Consider the following 22,550-nt stretch of genomic DNA (forward strand, 5'->3'; position numbering starts at 1 on the left):
ACTTTGGTTTGTAGGAATGAAATTCTATTTCTATGGAGGAATTCTTCCTATCCTCCACATTTCATAGAAAAATAAATATTAGCCTAAACTCAGTGGAAAAAATTCTATGGTGTGAACTTTGGTTTGTAGGAACAAAATCCTATTTCTATGGAGGAATTTTTCCTATCCTCTACATTTCATAGGAAAATAAACATTAGCCTAGAAAAAAATTCTATGGAGTGAATCAAAGGGCATCTCATTTTCTATTCCTATGCATATGATTTGAGATGCATATCATCTCATTTCCTATGACTTTTCTATTCCTATAATTTTTTAATCCTATGAATCAAAACTAAAAACATATGAAGGAATCCTTGCTAGTGCCAAGTACACGTGTCGACACCAGTTGCAGCGACATTCGTAGATGCGTATAATTCTTAAAAGAAAATAATAATAATAGTATTAATAATAAAAGATAATGGCACCGCGTCATCCCAGGGCGACACGGCGACCGTCATCGGAGAGTAGCCCGACCGAAAGCCACACGTGGGCCCCACCCGTCAGCCGCGTCGCCGGGGAAAAGCGCGTGCCCCTGCCAGGGTGGGGCCCGCCTGTCAGCCGCGTCCCACCGCTGGAAAAGGCAGGTGGTAATTCTCGAGGCAAGCGTAGACAACAAGGGACAGCGAACCCCCTCCCTCCGATAAATACGAGGGGTCAGAGGGTCGGAGGAGCCTCGCCATTCTCCCCCCAGCCAACATCCATCCGCCGTCGCGATCCGTCCGGCCCGACGAGACCCGAAAGCCCATCCACCCACCCGGACCGGGCCAGGCGGCGGGCGACGACCGGGGCGGAGGAGGCGGCGGATCGGGGGACGGACGGACGGATGGGCGGCGGGCAGTAGGACGGCGGCGAGACGCGGCGCGACCGGGAGGAGGACGAGGGCGGCGCCACCACCATGTCTGCGGTAGTCTGCGGCAAGAGGTCCTCCTCCATCTTCGCGGACGACCTACTGCTCCAACAGGCCTCCTCCTCCCCTCCCTCCCCCCGCCACAGCCCCGCGCCCAAGCGCTCCCGCTACGCGCACCACCACCACCGCCGGGACGGCCGGGACGCGCTCCTCCAACACCTCCGGGCCGCCTTCCCCGCCATGGATCCCCAGGTAACTTTCCCCGATCAAGTTTCCCCCTCGATTTGACCTAGTTTCCGAGTCTCCGGCGCCGAAAGGCGGCTCATTTAGGCGTTCCCTCGTAGATTCGTCGGCTGGATTTCCCGGCCATTTTTGGGCGGCGGATTCCCCCGTTACTTTCAATTATGATGAATGGCATGGGACGGGGCTTTGTCCGCCGTTTCTAGATTTGAGATTTGCTATTACGGGCGCCTCGATGCCGAAAGCTAGATCCCCAAAGGTTTACGCGTGCTCGTCTCCTTGCCTGCTGTGGATGTGCAAGGGGAGGCGTGCAAGCAACCCCAATCTGAATGGATTCAGTCAGGGTCGCGCAGGGGGTAAGGCATCCCGTCGCGGTCAGGAAACACAACTTGGTTCTGATGAATTCGGTCAGCGTCAACCCGGTCTGAGGGGGAGGCCGCCCTGCAATTCTGGACCAAGAGGGAAAAGTATTGGTCTTTTTTAGTAGACAGAAAAAATGCAATTGAGAACGCATATGCCTGTTATTCTTTTTGACTGATGATGAGTTTAGTAACTATGGCATTCCTGGGAAGCTTAGAAGGGCAGATACAGGGTAAAGTAGCTGCTTCTACTTCAGTTTGATACATATGTAATACTGTACATGCTTAAGAATCCAGCCCAAGACGGGTAATTACTCGCGTATTGTGCGCTTGCGTGTGCTAAGGATGACTTGCAGGGGTTTCCTGCCCCCAGGGACCCTGACCTGGTTTTACCCTCCTCTTAGAATCCTGATGGGGTCAATTGCTTCTGTAGTTTATGAGCTCAATAGTTTATGGTCTCAATCGCTGTACCACTGACTAAATGTGCAGATGTTTGCTATTGTTTATGTTCATATAGCTGACTATGGTTTCTCATAATGATTTCAGCTGCTTGAGAGAGCCCTTGAAGCGTCTGGAGATGATTTGGATGATGCAATAAAGAGTTTGAAGGAGCTGCACCTCATGGAGTCAAATCAGGCTAACCTGCCAGCCACTGGATCCACATTTGAAAACGGGCTAACAGCAGTTCAGCCATCTGTTGAAGGTTCATTTTCCTCTAAAAGCTATTCCATTCCTAGGGTACATAGTAGTAACATGCTTCCTCATGCATTTGTCCTAGTTGTACTAACAACACACTCCAAACACTGCAATATTATTATCTTCGTATGATATATATAGAATCTCTGCAGGTTGCATTTACTTCTATTTTGTTGTTATATTTCTACAATGCCATGTGCTGTCAAATCAGAACAGAGAACATGTGTGGATCCATTTGTGTCATAAGAACTTCTGGAGTATGCATGTCACTGTATGTGATTGTCTACCCATATATTCAGATCACCGCACCCTTGCCCACTCTTATATGTTTCGCATTGAGTAGAATAGCAATTCATCTGTCTATCCAGTAGCACCAAGCACTCGATTTCTTGCACTATTGCATACTACATGACTGCTCTGTATTGAACATCATATGAGTAGTCGTATCTCACTATTTCCTAGCACATTTTGTTAATTTCATGAACTTAGAATCATATTAACAAGAACAACAAATTTTGCATATGTTGGCAGGCATTGTTACCAGCGGCGGTGTGGACACAGCTACTGAACACCAACCTGCTGCAGATGGCCAACAGCCAAGTAATAGTGGCCCTGAATGGGTTGATCTTTTTGTGAGGGAGATGTCAAATGCTTCTGACATGGATGACGCGCGGGCCCGTGCGTCAAGAGCTCTTGAAGCCTTAACGAAGTCCATCCTGGAGGGTGCAGGAGCTGAAGCAGCGCAGAGCTTGCATCAGGTACCCACCAAATATGTCTTGAGGAAATAAATAGCCTTAGGATTACAAGGAGGGAATTGCAATGCCTGACAAGATCCTGTTTTTCCCTTTCTTGGCAAAACAGGAAAACATGATGCTCAAGGAGCAGATGACAGCCGTCCTGTCGCAGAACGCGGTCCTGAAGCGCGCGGTGGCGATCCAGCACGAGCGGCAGAAGGAGTTTGACGAGCGGAGCAACGAGGTGCAGGGCCTGAAGCAGCTCGTCCTGCAGTACCAGGAGCAGCTGAGGACTCTCGAGGTGACGATCGACCCTAGGCCCCTCCTTTCGGCAAATTCACACATCCTTTTCTGTTTGATGACATATGAACTGAAGAATCTACTTTGTGTCGCAGATCAACAACTACGCGCTGCAGATGCATCTGAAGCAGGCCCAGCAGAGCAGCTCCATGCCCGGGCGCTACAACCCGGACGTCTTCTAATTTGGCTTGAGGGTGATGATGGTGAGCCCTGGCCCTTGGGGATTGAGAGTTGAGAATAGCGGTGCTCTGCCGTATGATGATGATGAAGATGACTAGAAAATGTTGTTGTCTGGGATTTGTTGGGTGGATGTTGGCTTGCTGACCACCCCGTTGGCCGTGGGATGGGGCGCAAGGCTCCCATGATAGATGATGTGCTGGTTCAAACGTGCTGCGTTTAAACGGTTTTTCGTATTTAATATATGAGTTAATACCACTATTCATACATAAACTTGTAGGGGTGGGAACAGTTTCATACAAAAACTAAAAAACCCCACAAAACTAGCCCTCCAACTTGTCTGCTGTAACAAATTCATACAAAACAACTGTGGATGCGACATTTGGCATGCAACGCTGGATTTTGGCCTGCGCCTTTAATTTTACAAAAGCCTCCTCGCACTCTGTGTATTTTACAAAAAGCCCCCCGCCCTCTCTCTCTGCATCGATTCCCCATTCGTAAATCCCTAGCCGTCGCCCTCCCCTTTGCCGTCGCCCTTGTTCGCCGCCAGCCGTCTTCGCCTTCCCCTTCGACGCCAGCCGTCTCCGCCGCCCTCTTCGTCGGCAGCCGTCTCGGTCGCCCTGTCGAGATGAAGGGGTGCACATCATTGAGCGGGAAGCAGCAGGCAGGACGCCGTGGAGCAGGGGCGTCGTCATCCTCAAGCCACCCTCTCCCGCTCAATGGATGTGACCTCGCCGGTGCCGACATGACGAAGGACGGCGAGCCTTGGGCGAAAATCACCGGAGAGGTGCGCTACATGGATGTCGATTTCTGCAAGGTGCGTGTCCCCCTTCCCCTCGCCGATTTGGTTCGGATGCCCATGAATTTGGGCTTTCCTGATGAGTGCGAGCTTTCTGATGCTAACATTTGATTTGATGGCCATGGTAGGGGACTGAAAACCTACCTGAATTTGACTGGAGTATACCTCTATCCTCTCCTGATGCTGCTTTCAATGGCAGTGACAAAAGTGACCATTGTTGCCACTTACTGAACCCTGCGAGAAGAGTTTGCTCTGATGGATATGACTATGGTCGTAGATTTCTTGTTTGTCCTCGTGAGGTTAGTCAAGTGCCCAACTTTTATTTAAAAAAGTGTGTTGTTTATCTGACCATTGTTATATGTTGATCTGACCATTGTTGTACTGAACAAATTGGTGTGTTTTGCAGGGTTATGATACATGTGCTTATCTGAAGTGGGTGGACAAAGAATGGCAGGGGAGACCTAGGCAGGTGATTGGCAAACTTGCTGAAGAGAATGTGGCTCTTCAAAAATTTGTGTTTGACAAGGATGCTGAAATTATGAGGCTGAAGGAAGAAAGGAAGGCCATGATCATGAAGCACAAGAAGGAGATCAGAACTAGGGATAGGAGGGAAATTTGGTTAGCCTGTTTGGTCTGCTGCTCCGCACTGTTGTATGGTGTTGTAGCACTAGTGATAAGAGGTTTTGTGTAGCACTAGTGATGTTAGAGGTGAAACTATTTGTTATCAGTTGCTACTTGTACTGATTATATGAAATCAGTGGCTACCTATTATCTATGTTCAGTGTTGTAAACATTCCAAACTGGAATCAGTGGCTTGAAATGAAATCAGTGGCTATGTTCAGTGTTCTGTTTACTTAACTGAAAATTCTATTATTTGACATGAAATCAGTGGCTTGTTTACTTAACTGAAATCAATGATTCTCTTATTTGACATGAAAATTCAGTTAACTTAAGCAAAATTCAGTTAACTTAAGCAAAATTCAGTTAACTTAACAGTGCAAATTTCAGTTAAGTTAACCATTTGGAAGGGGCCCAGGGATCTTCAGGTAATACAACTTGGCATATTTGGCACAAAGTGAGCACCTAGTACATTCTATTTTAGGATGTGTGCACATGGGCACAACATAAGCAGACAACCTGGGCACATGCAAATTAACAGCAGATCAACATGGGCACATTTAGTTCAACAGCAGATCAACATGGGCACATGCAGTTCAACAGCAGATCAACACTAGATTGCCAAAGATACAACAGTTCAACATCGACTGCTCAAAATAGATAACTTATATGCCAACATATAGATCAGCAGACCTAACTACTCTTCTGCATCTTCACCTCTTCTGCATCTTCTTCAGTTCTTGAGCTGCTGCAGGCGGATGGAGCGGCGCACCTTCTTCACCTCTTTCTTCAGAGGCGCCTTCTTCTTGTTTTGCTCTGGCTCCTTCACCTCTTCTTCTTGTTCAACCTTCACCTCTTCTGGCAGGAGCTCGACGTCCGGCAGGAGCTCGACATTGATGGGCATGTTTCTGCCACCCACAACGGCGACCGGCGCAACGAGCACAACCTCGTCCGCATCTGTGTCGTCGTCACTGATGACAACAGTCTCTTTCAGGTCGTCGTCAGAGGCGTAGTCCGCAGGGTTGACTGGAGTAGGCAGCGCGAGCACGACGCCGACGATGTTCGCAGGGTCGTCGTCGAGGGGGACCGGGGCCAGAGAGGTGGTGGAGCGGTACATCCACCACCTAACTCGCTGGTACGGATCCACGCTAAGCGTGCCCTCACGCATTGCCCAGACGAGGAACATCGACGGCGGCACTTTGCAGCCTGTGGGGAAGGCACGGGCGTTCTCACCGTCCGTCAGCTGCTTGGCCAACCCGCGCGCATGCATGAGCATCATCTTCAGGGTGGTGAACCAGGTGCAGACCTCTCGAATCTGCGCGCGGAACGACTGGTCGTTGCCGGCCAGATCCTCCAGTGCGAGCTTCCAGCCCTCGATGTTCGCCATGGCGGCGGTGGCCGGCGGTGGTGAGTGGGGAGAGGAGGCGACGCGGTAGGTGTGTGGGGAGTGGTGAGTGGGGAGTGGTGGGCGGAGCGGTGGGTGGGCGGAGCGGTGGATTTATTGATGCGGCGACTGGGAACGCGAACCGTCCACAGTGGGAGTTGGCGACTGGAAGAGTAGAAGTAAGTTTCTGCATCTACAACTAACAAGCTCCTACTCTTACCGTACTGGCATTGCACCCTACTTCTCTATCCACAGGTCCTGGGTTCAAGACCCAGGCCAAACAATTTTTTGTTTATTTTTTTAATTGTGGGATTTCACCAAATTCAGTTCAGCAAATGCAGAAAATTTAGTACATTCAGCAAATGCACATTCAGTACATTCAGACATTTTTCATGTAATGCACAAACAACTCAAATGTGCTGGTATTCAAAACTCAGATGTTTTTAATTCTTCAGTACATGGCCATGAAGTTCACTACATGTCTAACTGTCATTGCAACAGAAAATTGGTATTACATGAAAAATGCTAGCATCAAGTTCAGATATGAACTTCTACAGTTTAGCATGAAGTTCATTGATGAACTAAACAGACATCTAAATGTCAACCCCAGGTGCATTCTGAGAAACTGGAATTTCTTCAGTTAAGTTGAGATCAGGTATTGGCTCCCCCCTTGCTCCATCTTCACCAAACATGAGCCTGTATGCTGGATAAGAGCTAGCTTCCCTCCTGTCTCTTCTCCCAGCCACTCCTCTGCCTCTTGCTCTACTCCCAGAAGATCCTCTTCTCTCTGTAGTGCCAGATCTCACTGTCTTTCCTTTCTTCCTTCCTCTTCCTCCAGTTGCACTTGACCCTGGCTCATCTGGATGTGGTACTGCTGCAGCTTTCTTCCTTCCTCTTCCTCTTCCCCTCACACTTGTTGTGGCTGTGGTTGTGGTTCTTCTGGGAGGGATAGAATCCCTAGCTTGCACCACAAAAGCAGACTCTTCAGGAAGTGGCCCAGGAGGATTCCAAGTGCTCACATATGCCCTTTCCTATGCAGGATCACAAAATGTCAGGAAGATACAAAATGAGAAAAGGAAATGCAGATACAAATTCAGAGAAAAACAGTTAACTGAAAATGAAAGACAGTAATATTAAAGGTGCACCTCCTGGCCTATGGTGTAGACCATACTGCTTCTGTCATTCATAGGATCAAGCCTAGGATCAAGTCTTGTTGGCATAATATCCTGTAGTCAGAAAACAATTCATGTTAGTAACATAAATGAACTTAAATGCAGTTAACTAAAATCACTGTTCAAAGTCCAAATTCAGAGAAAAACAGTTAACTGAAATCACTGATTTAACCTACAGAATTGAAGGATCTTCTACTTCATCATCATCTTCTAATTGAGCTTCCTGTTGCCTCATAAACTTGGCATGTCCTCTCTTGTTGTGGTCAGCACTGCCACACACTGAGCAATGCATGGCCACTCCTTTTTTGTTGATGTAAACAGTTCCATCTTTCTTCTTCTTCTCTTCTGGTGTCTTTCTCCTGTTCTTTGCTGGCCTGCCCATTTTCTTTGTGAAGACTGGAGGGTGGATGGGAATGCCATTCATCTTGTCCCAGCTTTTCCTGTCCCTCATAGGCATGATGTTGTGCCCATATGCCTTTAGATAATTTTCTATGCTATAGCATTTGTGAACCAATGTTTCAGGGTCAATCCTATCAGCTCTACAACAAGCAATCACATGATTGCAAGGGATGCCATCCAATTGAATTTTTTTGCAATCACAAGTTCTTGCTAGAATATCCACAACATACTTGTTGTTGCCTGATTCAACACCATAAATTCCAAGTCCTGAATGTGTTGGAAAGCAGTTACCTGAGTACTCTGCATTTTTGTCCAGTTTCTTCCTAATCTTGGGGCAGATAAGTCCAGTCCACTTTTCTGAAGCTTCTTTGTACTTTTTGTCATGCCTCACAGTAATTTTATGTGTTATGCATTCTAGCATTGATATAACACACAATTCTCTTGCATCCAAGATGTAGCTGCAAGAGATATATAGTAAAGTTTTGTCAGAACTAACTGAAGTCTTATGTGTTAAACATAACATAACTTGTTTGCTAGAAAAGTGAACTAACTGAAGTTTACCTGTTGTACACCTCTGACATGTTGTTCAGCAAAATGTCACACTTGGGGAAATCTCTGAAGTATGCTTTCACCCACTGGTTGGGGGGCTTGCCATCCAACCAATTATATGCCTCCAAGTTCTGTGCCCTAAGCTTCTCTCTGTTCAAGGTCCACTTGTCCACATTAGTTGACCTAGCAATGGCCCACAACATATTCTTCAGTGTTTCTCCTTTGAACTTCTGGTGGAAGTTTTGATAAAGATGTCTAACACAGAATCTGTGTTCTGCATCTGGCCATATCTTCTCAATAGCATTGATCAAACCCTGCAAAATTAGTTCATAAACATGTGAGACAACAGCACCATATGGAAATATGCAACAGCAGCATGTTTGGACAAATGGAACACACCTTTTGCTTGTCACTCATTATAGTGAAAGGGGAGGTGTTAATGATGTTCAAATCATTCTTCAAAGTGGTGAGAAACCATTCCCAAGAGTAAGTTGACTCCACCTCCACCATCCCCATTGCAATTGGAAATATGCAATCATTGGGATCAATCCCAACATATGAATCTGCTCATTTCCACCGTAGCGATCGCATACGGTCAGCTTCTCCAAGTCTCTTGTGATGTGATCAGTGGCACCACTGTCCAGGTACCAGTTCGTGCCCACCCCGTACTGCGGTGCAGCGAGGTTGGCCGACTTTTCCTCCACTCCTTGATAGGATTCGTCGTAGCGCTTCCAGCACTTCCAGGCTGGGTGGCCCATCTTGCCACAGATCTGGCACTGGACCCTGGGGACGGAGGCATGATTGTTGTTGTAGTTGCCCCTGCCGCCGTTGTTGCCGCTGTGTCCGCCGCCGCATCCGCCAGACTTGGAGTAGCCACCGCGCCCGCCGCGGTCACCACCATTGCCGCCTTGTCTGCGGCCGCGGTCACCACCGCCACCACCATTTCTACGGCCTCGGGTAGCGGCGTTGGCAGAGGATTGAGAACCCCCGCCGTGAAGGTTGAGCATCGTCTCGAAGCTCAGCAGCTGCGAGAACAGCTCAACCACGGTCACCGGCTCCACCCGGGAACACATGGCCGACACCACCGGGTCGAAATCTTCGTCTAGCCCGGCCAGGATGTGGGAGACGATGTCGTTGTCGTCGTCCACCTTCTTCCCTGCAGCGATCAGCTCGTCGCAGAGGGACTTGATCTTCCCGATGTAGTCGGTGATGGAGGAGTTGCCCTTCTGCAAGTTTGTGAGGGCGATCCGAACATTGATGGCCTGGGAACGAGTGTGGGATGCAAGCATCCCTTCCACCGTGTTCCAGAGCTCAGCAGAGGTGTGACATGAGGCGACCTGGATAGCTATCTCGCGAGGAAGAGTCGTCAGGAGATAGGAGAAGACTTGTTGATCTTGTGCATACCAGGTTTGGAATTCAGGGTTCGGCGCTTTTGCCGTCGTCTTGCCATCGGAGGAGGTCACATCGATCTGCATGGGAGGTGGCTGTTGCTCGACGTCAAGGTACTTGGCCATCTGCGCTCCACGGATGGCCGAGAGCACCGTCGCGCGCCACAGTGCTTGGTTGCCCTTCGTCAGCTTCTCGGTGGCGGCGTGCACGAATGGCGAGGACGGGAAGGAGCTTGAAGACGACGCTGCCATGGATGTGTTCGAGGATGGCTCTGATTACCATGAAAGAACTAGGATTGGAAGCGTGTGCTCTCAGCAGGGACGCGTGCGTGTTTATATAGGCAATAGGTTACATGATGCGGCTAGGTTGTTGTAGACTTGATCCATACTCCAAGGCTATACAAGAGAGGATCTATCTATCCTAACAACCTGCCTAGATACAACAAACTCAACGTACAAACACGCACACATTACATATTGTCACGTTACAACTTAAGCCTATAACTTAACATACATTAAAAAAACTGTACATAAAAGTTTGAAAAAATGTTAATGATGGGTTCAAAAAATGTTAAATGTGCATTTGATAATATTTCTGATGTATACATAAATTATTTAACCATATGAACAGAATTAGGTATCACACTATGTATGTGAAAGAAAATCTTGATCGTGCATTTGAAAAATTTCAGGCTGGTATACAAAATGTTCCTAGTGTATTCAGAAAGTGTACTACAAGGACTAGTGGAAGAAAGTATACATCAAAAATTATATTTTTAAAAATGTTAGTCATATGCTGAAAAATGTTAAACATGTATAAAAATGTTTATATGTATACAAAAAATGTACAATGTGTATGAAAAAGATAGACATCAAAACATTATTTTCGAAACTGTTTATCATGTACTTAAAAAATGTTAAATGTGTATAACTAAATGTTCCTGATGTATAAAAAATGTGTAAGGTGTTTTAAGAAACTATTGTTTTTAAACTGTTAATCATATATTGGAAAATATTAAATGTGTATAAAAATGTTTATATGTACATAAAAATATAATTTATATAAAAAAGATAGAGATCATAACATGTATTTTCAAAAATGTTAACCTTCAGTTGGAAAAATGTGAAACATCTATTAAAATAGGATTGTTCTAAGGCACATCTAGGTGTGCTCTAATTATTGCCCATGTAAGTGACTCAATCAAACTTGAAACGAAAAAGGAAAAAGGCAAAAAACAAAATGCTTGCACGAATCTTTGCGTAAAATCAATGGCATAGGACTTAGATGTGCAATACTTAAAGCACGTCTAGGTGTGTTTTAGCAAAACCCATAAAAATATTAGTTATGTACATAAATTTTTACAATGATAGGCATCAAAACATATATTTTATAATATGATAATCATTTATTTGAAAAATCTTAGACATGTATAAAAATATACCTGTGTGTACGAAAAATATATACTTGTTTTGAAAACACCGCGAAGAAAGCCAAAAAACAATTAAAGAAAATAAGAAACCATTGAAAACACCAAAAATCAAGAAAACAAACGAATTATAAGGAAGAAAAATAAAAAAAATAATGGTGCAAGAACTAAAAAGTAACCGACGTATACCAAAGATAAAAACAAAATAAGAACCAAAGAAACCAATGAAGAAATATTGAAAATTGAAGAAAAAAGGAAAGAAAACTAAAGTGACGAATTAGCGAAGCAACCACGAGCGAGTGAGCGAACGACAAGGCTGGCCTTGTACTAAATCATGATTGGAAATCTTTCACGCGAGTGCTTTCATCTCGTGATAAGTCTTGCGGGGCAGCGCTTAGTCTCGCTTATGCGAGGGATCACCATAAATGGGTCAGCCCATTTAGCTTCGATACAGTTTCATCTCGCTTCTGTTGTTTCATTCTTTCATTGTTTTGTCTTGTTTTCAAAAACATTGTAAATACATATATTTCAAACCATCAGTAACTCAAACATTAACAAACTTAAATTGAGAAAGGTTTAGCATAGTTAATAAATTGTTTAGCTTAACTAAAAACTGATAGCATTAAGGAACATGTTTGTGAAATTTTTAAAAGTATTCACATGATTCAGCAAATGCACGTGACATTTTTTTACAACTTTTGAAAACCTTTGTGTAATTCAAAAAATGTTTTGAACCATTCAAAAAAATGTACATCACATTTTAAAAAATGTTGAAATGTTTAAAAAATATGTGCATGGCATGTCTTTTTAAATGTTTATGCAATCTAGAAAAATGTTTGCAGATTTTAATAAAAATCTTTCATATCATAAAAAAGTGTTTCAATGTGTATTTGAAAAACTTGTTTAAAACGTTCTCAAAATCATGTGTTTGAAAAATGTTAAATGTATACAAAGAACTATTTTTGATGTATATATCAAATTTCAATGCGTACGAAAAACAGTAGGAATCAAAACCTATATTAAAAAAATTATAGTCATGTATTTGAAAATTCTTAAACATGTATAAAAAACATTCCTGATGTATTTGAAAAATGTAGATTTTGCATGAAAAATATAGACATGTGTTTGTAAAAAGGAATGGAAAAAAGGAAATTGTTTATGTCATTAAAAAATGGTCAACATGTATTTGAAAAGGTTTACCATGTATTCGATTTTTTTTCGAACCATGTGTCAAGAAAATGTACATCGTGTATTTATAAAATGGCCGACTTGTATAAAAAAAATGTTCCACTGGTACAATGAAAATATATATTGTGTAAAAGTAGACATTTTTAGAAATAAATTAGAATAAAAAACAAAGAAAACCGTGATGAAACAAAGAAGTACAAAACCCCGATGAAGAAAAGCAAAGAAATAAACCCCCAAAGAAGACCATGCAGAACAGTGGAAACAGAAAACCATACAACAGTGCTGGTACAAGACACGACCTCGACACGCCAGAGGCGTGGCCAGGCTATACTATGAGATATAGCCCTTGTGTGCAGCGGACACAATTGACGTACGAAATCATGGGCTGTGGGTTTATTCTCATAAAAATCAAGAGGTTTTGTGCAAAAGTTCATGACGGACCAAGAAACTTACCCCCCCCCCCTATTTATTACTAGCATAGAGCTCGTGCGCTGTAACGGACGAAATTTCTTTTTCCAAACACCTCTAACCCAATAACCATGAGTCAAGACCTCAATAGGTCCATGTGCATACCATCTATGTTGCCACTTATCTTCCTTCTTAATCTTGCCGATGGTGGCCTCAGTGCTGACACATTCACAATGCGTTTAAATATGGCCAATCCTAAGTTCTCTCTCCGCATAAGATGAGAGATTTGCTTTCTTTTCCGCCTGCGATGTTTCACCGAGGTGTGCATACATGGTTATAAATGATTCTTTTGTCTCCAATGTGCTTTTGTTGAGGTGTTGATTTTCAATCCGGATCTACACCGGTACGAAAGAAAAACGTATCGTGCACTATTGTTTAAGGTTGCACCCTAAATAGCATTATAAAAATGTTTAACTAATAAGACAACATCACATCTAGATCACATTTTTCTAACCAATTTTCATATATAACATGTCAAAATTGGAGTTAGGATTTAAAATATATAGATATTAAAAAACATTTGATTTTGCCAAAAAATAACGTTATTTTCTAAATGGTCCGCGAGTTTATTAACCAAAATATTACAGGGGTTTCTGCAAAAAACCAAAACATTTTCTAGAATCACTTAAAACATGACCACTGGTTAATTAACCGAAAGATAAGGGGGTTTTCTATAAAAAGCAAATATTTTTTCTAGACTCACTTAAAACAAGAACGCGGGTTGATTTGGAGAAACAGTAGGGGATTTTCTCCAAAATGCACGATGGACGGGCAGAAACGCTTCTTCCTTTAGGTATAGTTATTAACCAAAATATTAGAGGGGTTTCTGCAAAAAAAACATTTTTTAGAATCACTTAAAACAGGACCATGGATTAATTAACCGAAAGATCATGGGGTTTTCTATAAAAAGTGAATATTTTTCTAGACTCACTTAAAACAAGAACGCGGGTTGATTTGGAGAAAGGGTAGGGGATTTTCTCCAAAATGCATGATGGACGGGCAGAAACGCTTCTTCCTTTCGGTATAATATAGGTAGAAATTATGCCAGGTGTCACAAAAGATTGGAATTATGATTTATGCCAAAAGAAAATATATTTTAATGCATGAAACTTGAAGTGCTCAAATCTAAAAACAAAGTTCAGATTTGAGATCTGGTCAAGAATTCTTGGAACATGGTTACATGCACACCCATTAGAACGAAAATCAACTTTTTTTTTTAGAAAAACAAAGCAAAAATCTTTTGTTTAACATACATAGTGGACTCAGTGTACTCGCGTGTGAATATCATAAAGAAATGACATCTGTCATGGTCAGAGCAAAAATGATGAAATAGATTGTAAGGTCTCGACTCTTCACTAAAAATACAACGGGTGTCAATAATTTATGAAACTTCTCAGGTGAGTAGAACGGTCGACCAGGTTTGAACCCCCAAAATTTCAGAAATTTAAAATTTCCCTGGTATTTTTTCTACTGCATTTTCTGTTCACGTGAGTAAGCTCGTGGAACCAGGTTTACGCAGAAATCACTGTTTTGACCTAAGGACGAAATCAATTCACAAACCGAACTGTCTTGAAATTTTTTTCATCCAACTGACTTTTTTTATGGCGCCCGACAGTTAGGCGCTACACTATACTATGCAGCGCCTAGCACACTGGCGCTACACATCTGGACAGCGTGGCACCCCGGAGCCAGGCCTGGCCCCACCCCTAATGGTGCAGCGCCTAGGCGAAAGGCGCTACACTATCATATGCAGCGTCTAGACGAAAGGTGCTACACATGCACTTACTAACCGCCTCGAGGCAACAGAAAACAAAGCTGAAAAATGCTAAGTCAGTGTGTAGGAAATTGATAATGTGCTTACATGTTATCATAAAAAATTGGGAAGTTGATAATGTGCTTCATCAAAGATGTATTTACGTTATTAATAGGAAATTGTAATGACAGGTCCCCTTGCAGGATCACTCTCAGTGGTTGGCCCTCCTGTTCAGTTCCACGGTGACAGAAGGCAGAAGATGATATTGGCCCTGCTGTTGAGCCGCAAACATAGAATGTTGCTTTGGCAGGTACATAATTTGTGAGTTATTGGTGCGGAAATTAACTTTTATTCTTTATCCTGACGTATCTACTTGGGACAATGAAGTTATATTTTTTATCCCCACAGCTAGATGTAATCTAAATTATGAATGGCTATTTTAGTTCACACCAGGTCTAGGACATAGGATGCATGTATCAGTTAGGCTGGAAATCGCTATAGATGTGTAGTATTGTGATGTGCACATGTGTATATTTTAGAACTATATATATTCTGAAAATTACAATTCCGAGTATTGCTGCAACGGGTCAAAGGAAGAAGCAGGCCACGGAAGAAGTTTAGACTAAAGTGGAGAGAAGAATTTTACACTTGCGTATATCCGGCTGGCTGCAACGGGCAGGGCGGGCTGTACCAGTGGGGATCTCCCGACGGGATGCCACGCTGCGAGGGCAGGGTCCTGGGCGTTCCGTGGCGTCGCTGCCCTGGCGACCTTGCTGGGCGTTCCGTGGCGTCGCTGCCCTGGCGACCTAGGGGAAGGATGCTCGGCAACAATGGCGATGACGTTGGCGATGGTGCGACGATGCGATGACGAATTAATTTTGTTTCCTTATTTTACCAGGAGAACAACGTGGTGCGATGGTGCGATCACGAATTATTTTGTTTCCTTATTTACCAGGAGAACAGCATGATTGTAGGGGGTGGATGGGGGGTGCTGGAGGTGGAGCACGGTCAGTCAAGGGTATTTCCTAAGTCCACACCGTACAGGCAGCAAATGAATGATGGCTGTTAGATTTAGATGTGCGGGTATAATTGTGTGGTGCTGATTGTTTCGTGCGTTTTGTGAGATAAATTGCCGGGTGTACTTAGGGAAGTTCTTGTTTGCTTGTTTATTAGTAGTAGAGAAGAGATAGAGAAGAGATAGAGATAAACACGACCCCGCCCGGCACGCATCGATCCACCACATCACACAGTTCGCCACCCCTCCCTGCATCTCTCTTCCACACCTCGCCGCAAGCATGACGGCGAAAGTGTCCGGCTGCCGGAAGCGCGGGGCGGAGGCCTTCATGGAGGACCCCTTCGCGGCGCTCCCGCCGCTGAACGCGAAGAGGGGGCGATGCTCGCCGTCCGCCGCCGCCGACGTGGCGGAGCTCGGGGTCAGCATGGACTTCGACCCCGTCGACGCGCTCCAGCTCATCTTCCCCGGCGCCGACCCGCAGGTACGTACCTTGGCCGCTGCGCCCTATGTTTCTTCTGCTTTTACTTCTGCTGATTCTTAGTAGATCATGTACAACACCGACTAAATTGATCACAAAATCCCCTCGCGAATCAACTGAAAAAGGTTGAATCCTGATGCAAACTTTTCTCTGAGGAAAAAACAACATCCTGATCCAAATTTATTCTGAGAGAGCCGTCATCAGGTAAAAGTAAAATCAGCGTCGGTAAAATAATTTGACAGTCAGATCACCATCCAACGGACAGGATCACGTTGCAACTGTTGTCTTCAATCTCCAATCGTCCTGTCGCTCGATCCACTGCAGGCCGGGCAGCTTGCTGCCACCACGGCCGGCCGGCGGAGCTCCGGCGATCGCCCCGCTGTTCCGCCCTCCGCGTCATCACCCACGGCCATCCCTCTTAGCCTCCCGAGCAGTTGACTTTTCCGGCGAGCCCGCATACCCTCTCACCCCAATCTGCTTCTCTCGCCCTAGCGCCACCGTCTTCGACCTTGGAGCTGACACGAAAATTGACCGACGCGATTCACGTTTTGAGGTACATGAGAATTAGAAAAAACCATTATTTTAAAAGTCTGGAAAGGGAAGGCAGGCCCCTGCCTTGTTTATCCATACCCCCTTTTGAGGAAGTAGATCAATCATACTTCCTCTGTTTTTATTTACTCTGCATAAATATCTTTTACAAAAGTCAAACTTTATAAAGTTTAACCAATTAAGTTTATATAAAACTATTTGAACATTTACATTAAAAGGTACATATGATTTGAAAATATATTCGATGATGATTCCAGTTGTATTGGTTTGGTATTATAAATACTAGCAAACTTTTATATAAACTTGATCAAAGTTTACAATGTCTGACTTAAGACAAAGCTAATATGGAGAGTAAATAAAAACAGGGCAGTAGTAGAGTTCATCAAGGTAAATGGATATGCTATTCCTCGGGCAACTGAAAATTTGTTTGGATCGGTGGATTTTCTATGAAGAGAGCAACACAACACTGAGCTCAAGGGGACATCGCAGCTTGCTGTGGCGTCGCCAGCAAGGGCTTCTAAGGACCTTGTCGAAGGCAGAAATGACGAAGGAGAGGAAGTGGGTTCGCTGGTTGGGCTTTTTAATTTCGACCCCCCTGAGATTAGGCAGCGCTCAAGCTTGAGCCGGGACACCACGACCTGCCTCGATGTCGTCAGCGAGGGCTCGCGAAGACCAATCATCAAGCTGTAGACGATGTAATTCGGAAGAATCATCCACGGCCATTTCTCTCGCGGAAGGAGGTCATGAATCACCCATGAGGATTATTCCTCTGTTTTGTGGGATCATTTGACCACTACACACTTTTGCCTCGACAGATTGCCCGCTACTTTGGATCTTCAGAGATGATGACTGAAATAAGTATTCAGCAAAAAAAAAAGGATTGAACTAAGAAACAGTAGCATGTGTATCAAAGTTGTCTGGTGGAAAACATCTAGGCCGAGGTTTTCTTGAATCCTGACATAACATTGGTTCATGTCACCATGGTGGAGACTTGAGAACCCTGGTTCATACAGTATTGCTCAGTAGGCATCTAATGGGTTATTCTGGGGATTTTTTTTAGCTTCTTCGAGGCTATTTCGAAGCGTCGGGAAATGTCTTGGATGCTGCAATCAGAGGCTTCAAGGATTATTTGGCGTCGGGTTCAGCACCGACCAATGCTCATGCGGCCTCATCTGGCGGTATGGTTGCACGACATTATGAATATTGTTCAAAATTGAACCTGGCCGTTTCTTCCTCATGTTGCCTGATGATTATGTCAGGTGATATAGACGAATACTAATCTTACGATGTCCATACTGTCTAACTCAAGTTGTTCATATGTCGATGATTGTTAATCGCAGTGGCATCTGATGTCCCGGTGATGAAGATGAATAATCTGAGAAACGGCACTGAATGGGCGGAGCTAATTGTCAAGGAGATGTCAGCTGCTTCAGATTTGATCGACGCCAAGAATCGAGCCTTCAGGATACTTGAATTGTTCGACAAATCTGCCGCAGACTGCAATACTCCTGATGAAAAGCAGAAAATGCGTGAGGTAACTGATGCATCTACCGTTGATTGATACACGCCCTGTTGATAATTATGACAAAGTATTTTGCTAGTCCAAGTTCAGACACTGACAGTAAATCACAACCATAAGACACCAATTGATACATGATACTGCTAAATCCCATGTTACTTCTGGGATGTTACTCTGGAAATACCAATGTGCTCATCTGTCCTCGATCCATCCAGGAGCACAAGATACTGAAGCAGATGCTGGGAGGCCTGCTACACCAGAACGGCGTCCTGAAGAGGGCCTTTCTTATCCAGCACAACCGGCTCAAGGACTACCAGGACATGGTGCAGGAGCGGTCCCAGTTCAAGGAGATCGTCGACAAGTACCAGCAGCAGATCAAGGCGCTAGAGGTATGCAAAACTCGCCGAAAACGTATCGCTTTATTCTGCATATCATCTCCACTACAGGCTTTGCTTTGCTCATCAGCTCTTTGCGTTGCATTTGGTTGCAGGATAGGAACTATGTGCTGTCGTTGCATCTCGCGCAGTCGGATCATCGGAGTGGCATATCTGGGCACCGCAACCCCGACATCTTCTAGGCGTCTACTGCATCCTGCTGGATTCGGATGCGAGACCCTGAAGCTGTGATTGTTGAAGAAATCATGAATACAAGAAAACATCTTTGTGTAGTTATGTTGACACAATATATATGTGTGGTGCGATCGTTTCGAATTCGTATCGGTAGCATTGAGGAGCATTTGTGAACTCGTATCTGGTTGGCTCAAAGAGATGCAACAAGTGACAAGCTCAAACTAACAAATAAGACTATGAATAATGATTGATCTGATGATGCATACTCAAACGGCATACTCAAACTAACAAACAAGTGACAAACTCAAGTTTTGGAACGGAGCTAGCAAGCATCTGCTAGCTTCTCAAACGGCATCAATAACCTCACCATCTTGAGAGCAACAGCTACATCTGCTAGCTCCTACATAAACCCAGACCGATTGGTTCCAAGCCATAGCCATGGCGGGGAACCACGAGAACCATGGCCTGCTTTTGGCCGGTGCCATCCTGCTTCTCACTCTTCTCCTCGTCTTCGACCTCAGGCGGCGTCGCAAGAAGTATGGTGGCTTGACGCTGAACCCGCCTCCGGGGCCGTGGCAGCTGCCGGTGATCGGCAGCATGCACCACGTCGTGGGCGCGCTCCCTCACCGCGCCATGCGCGACCTCGCCCTCCGGCACGGCCCGCTCATGCTGCTCCGCATGGGCGAGCTCCCCGTCGTCGTGGCCTCGTCGGCGGCCGCGGCGAGGGAGGTGATGAAGACCCACGACGCCGCCTTTGCCTCGCGGCCGAGGACCAACACCTTTGCCACGCTCACCAAGGATGGCCTCGGCGTCGCCCTCGCGCCGCTCGGAGATCACTGGCGCCGCGTCCGCAAGCTCTGCGCCACGGAGCTGCTAGGCGCGCCGCGGGTCCGGTCGTTTCGGTGGACGCGCGAGGCCGAGGCGGCCGCCCTCGTCGCGTCCGTGACCGCCGCGGCGGCGTTTGGGGACGTTGTGAACGTCAGCTCCCTCGTCACCACGTACGTCGTCGACGCCGTGGTGCGCGTCATGGTCGGCGACCGGATCACCGACCGCGAAGCCTTCCTGGCGTGCCTGGACGAGGCTGTCAGGGTGGCCGCTGGGTTCAGCCTCGCCGACCTGTTTCCGTCGTCGCGCCTCGCGCGTGCACTCAGCAGGACGGCGCGCCGCGTGGAGGCGGTGTTCGGAGAGATGTCCCGGCTGATGGACACCGTCATCAAGGAGAAACGCGCGAGGAAGGCGGCGGGCGTCGGCCGCGAGGAAGAAGAGGATATCCTTGACGTGCTTCTGGACGGCGGCGGCGACGGTGTGCCTCTCTCCATCGAGACCGTCCGTGCTATGATGAGGGATCTCTTCGGGGCCGGTAGCGAGACCTCGGCGTCGACGCTGCTGTGGGCCATGGCGGAGCTGATGCGGGAACCGGCGGCGCTCCGGAGGGCTCAGGCGGAGGTGCGCGGCGCGCTCGCCGGGCAAAGCCGCGTTCGGGAGGAGTCGCTGCAAGAGCTGCCGTATCTGCGGCTGGTGATCAAGGAGACGCTCCGGCTGCACGCAACGCTGCCGCTGCTGCTCCCACGGGAGTGCCGGGAGGCCAGCCGCGTCCTCGGGTACGACGTGCCCCAGGGCGCCATGGTGCTGGTCAACGTGTGGGCCATCGGCCGGGACGCGGTGACCTTTGGCTCGGACGCCGAGGAGTTCCGGCCGGAGAGGTTCGAGGAGGGGGCCGTGGCGGCGCTGGACTTCAGGGGGACAGACTTCGAGCTCGTGCCGTTCGGCGCGGGGCGGAGGATGTGCCCCGGGATCACGTTCGGGCTCGCCGTCATTGAGCTCGCGCTCGCTAGCCTCCTCTTCCATTTCGACTGGGAGCTCCCCGGCGGCACGACGGAGCTGGACATGGCGGAGGCGTTGGGGATCACGGCGAAGAGGAAGAGCGACCTGTGGCTTCATGCTACCGTCATCATACCACCTCTGTAAATGAGTTCGTATTTGGAGATCGATCAACGTACGTGTGGGTGTACGGTCGATCGTCTAGTTTGCGTCTCTGCAAATTTGTCTCAAAATTCATATGAATGCATGTGGTAAATTATTTCACTTTTGCGTCCTGTGGAAATTCTTGAAATAGTACATGTTAATGAGAGAAGTGCGAAAATGCCAAATGAAGACCGAGCTCCATGAAAACCTTATTTGGAAAACTTCAAAATTCAAACTTTCCAGCTTCAAAAAATTCTGCAAAAAAATACACATATACCTAGATGAATATTGTACATATGCGCAAATTTTCAGACCGGAATACATTAAAATGAGATATACACACAAAAAAATCTGGGGCCTTTTAGCATATAACTATTCATCTTCAAAGTCCATGATTTTAATTTTTTTGTGCAGCTCGCAATTCAAGGCAAATTTTTGGCACATAGTACACTTCACATCCTTGCATACTTGTGTATTTATTTTCAGAATTTTTTAAAACTGAAAATTTTGAATCTTTATTTTTCAAAATAAAGGCCTTTATGGAGTTGGCCAGTTCGGCCCTCAAAATGCCCTGCTCAGAGAAGTGAGTATTTCAACCCTAAAATGTAGGGATAGCTTAATTTACGGGACTGGCTAGTGGTAAAGTGACTGGATTTTTTATTTGGGTCAGTTATTTTTTCTTTGTCAAAAGGGCAGGCGTACATCCTGGCCACGAACTGCAGTCGAACGTGGTATACTCGCGTCCACACCCATCGAGTCAGTGCGCCAGCACCTGAAGTATATACATTTGTGCTCTTATTAGTGACCTTTTCGTCATCCCAGTATACATCATGTAGACATTTATGTTGGAAATATGAGCAAATTACTACGAGATTTAATCCGAATAAACAGAAGATAAATCATAACTACATCAACAGAGATTAAACTAATCATGTGAACTAGCATAGCAGATGAACAGATCACATCTAGGGCACATATTAGAAACATGAATTTTACCACGATCTCGAACAGGAAGGATAGAATCACATACGGTGCAGCGGGAGCAACACCGCCGGCGTTGACATTGTCACCCATGTCGTCGAGGACGAGGTTGCCGAGGTCAGGAAAGAAGTCGTCGTTCGCGAAGTCGTCGCTGCCAGCAGTCGCGCGAGTGCGCTCCCCAAAAACCTGATCGCCCCTCTCCCGTACAGGATCACGAGAGGCGGGGTTCCGGAGGCCTGCTGTCCCTTCTCGCGGTGCACGCCGGAAGGAGGGATGGAGAAGACTTGCTTGGCGGCGCAATGATCTGGAACGGTGATGAGAAACCATACGAAGCGGCGGCGGCTAGGGTAGACGTCTGCCTGACTATATAATGCGGGCCGGGTAGGTCGTGGGAATAAACCCCACGTCCGAGTTGTCACGATCCAAAAGAATCGGAAACGGTTCAGTAATTAACACGTCCGTTAATTATTAATTTTCCCGAGCAGCAAAAATATAGACAATGTGCATAGCTCTGTCCTCGGCTCGGCTCAATCCCGCAACCCGCGGCGTGTCGTGACGAGGCGTGACATGGCGTGGCGTGGCGAGGAGGAGGAGCGCGCGTGTAGGTCTTTTCTTCTCATGCTCATACAAGTGGTAGAAGAACTCACCTTATAAAAAGGTGCAACTCTCTCTCAACTTCCGGCGTGGGACTAAACTTTAGCCTCACTCACTCCACTCACATGTGTGCATGAATGGGCCAAGAGAATTTCAGAATTTTAGTTGGGCTTTGGGCCAAAGGCCTACTAGCAAAATTCCAACAATCCCCCACAAAGTCTCATTGGCACATCTCATCATTTAGTTCCAAAATATTGTTTATATACCGGTGCTTAGTAAAGACTGTGAAGTTAAACTTCCACTTAGAGATTTATGTTACACTAGATCACAACTTGAATAATGG

General features: G+C 46.0%; 4 protein-coding genes and 1 pseudogene across 7 annotated transcripts; 4 read left to right on the plus strand and 1 right to left on the minus strand.

The window, feature by feature from the left end:
* Positions 1-681: 681 nt before the first annotated feature.
* LOC123149578 (uncharacterized) lies at positions 682-3,657 on the plus strand. Its single transcript, XM_044569262.1, has 5 exons — positions 682-1,138; positions 2,032-2,188; positions 2,713-2,939; positions 3,043-3,216; positions 3,311-3,657. The coding sequence occupies exons 1-5, from the start codon at positions 935-937 to the stop codon at positions 3,395-3,397; spliced, it is 849 nt and encodes a 282-aa protein (XP_044425197.1). The 5' UTR covers positions 682-934; the 3' UTR covers positions 3,398-3,657.
* A 108-nt stretch (positions 3,658-3,765) lies between these two features.
* LOC123149577 (uncharacterized) lies at positions 3,766-5,026 on the plus strand. The gene is made up of 3 exons (XM_044569261.1): positions 3,766-4,209; positions 4,320-4,490; positions 4,598-5,026. The coding sequence occupies exons 1-3, from the start codon at positions 3,766-3,768 to the stop codon at positions 4,880-4,882; spliced, it is 900 nt and encodes a 299-aa protein (XP_044425196.1). The 3' UTR covers positions 4,883-5,026.
* Positions 5,027-9,322: 4,296 nt separating this feature from the next.
* Positions 9,323-9,461, minus strand: LOC123155184 (uncharacterized; annotated as a pseudogene).
* Positions 9,462-15,726: 6,265 nt separating this feature from the next.
* Positions 15,727-18,847, plus strand: LOC123149579 (uncharacterized). Of its 4 annotated transcripts, none has more exons than XM_044569265.1 (5): positions 15,727-16,033; positions 17,640-17,838; positions 17,920-18,113; positions 18,314-18,487; positions 18,589-18,847. In XM_044569265.1, the coding sequence occupies exons 1-5, from the start codon at positions 15,833-15,835 to the stop codon at positions 18,673-18,675; spliced, it is 855 nt and encodes a 284-aa protein (XP_044425200.1). In that variant the 5' UTR covers positions 15,727-15,832; the 3' UTR covers positions 18,676-18,847. The 4 variants fall into 4 exon arrangements, with proteins under 4 accessions (XP_044425200.1, XP_044425198.1, XP_044425199.1 ...); XM_044569266.1 differs by having other exon boundaries at positions 15,728-16,033; positions 17,640-17,757; XM_044569263.1 differs by having other exon boundaries at positions 18,314-18,847.
* A 258-nt stretch (positions 18,848-19,105) lies between these two features.
* On the plus strand, positions 19,106-20,635 carry LOC123153819 (desmethyl-deoxy-podophyllotoxin synthase-like). The gene has a single exon (XM_044572748.1). It carries the CDS (start codon positions 19,106-19,108, stop codon positions 20,633-20,635), a length of 1,530 nt encoding a protein of 509 aa, XP_044428683.1.
* Positions 20,636-22,550: the final 1,915 nt, after the last annotated feature.

This window comes from Triticum aestivum, chromosome 7A, assembly GCF_018294505.1.
Source record: "Triticum aestivum cultivar Chinese Spring chromosome 7A, IWGSC CS RefSeq v2.1, whole genome shotgun sequence".
In the NCBI taxonomy this organism is placed as follows: domain Eukaryota; kingdom Viridiplantae; phylum Streptophyta; class Magnoliopsida; order Poales; family Poaceae; genus Triticum; species Triticum aestivum.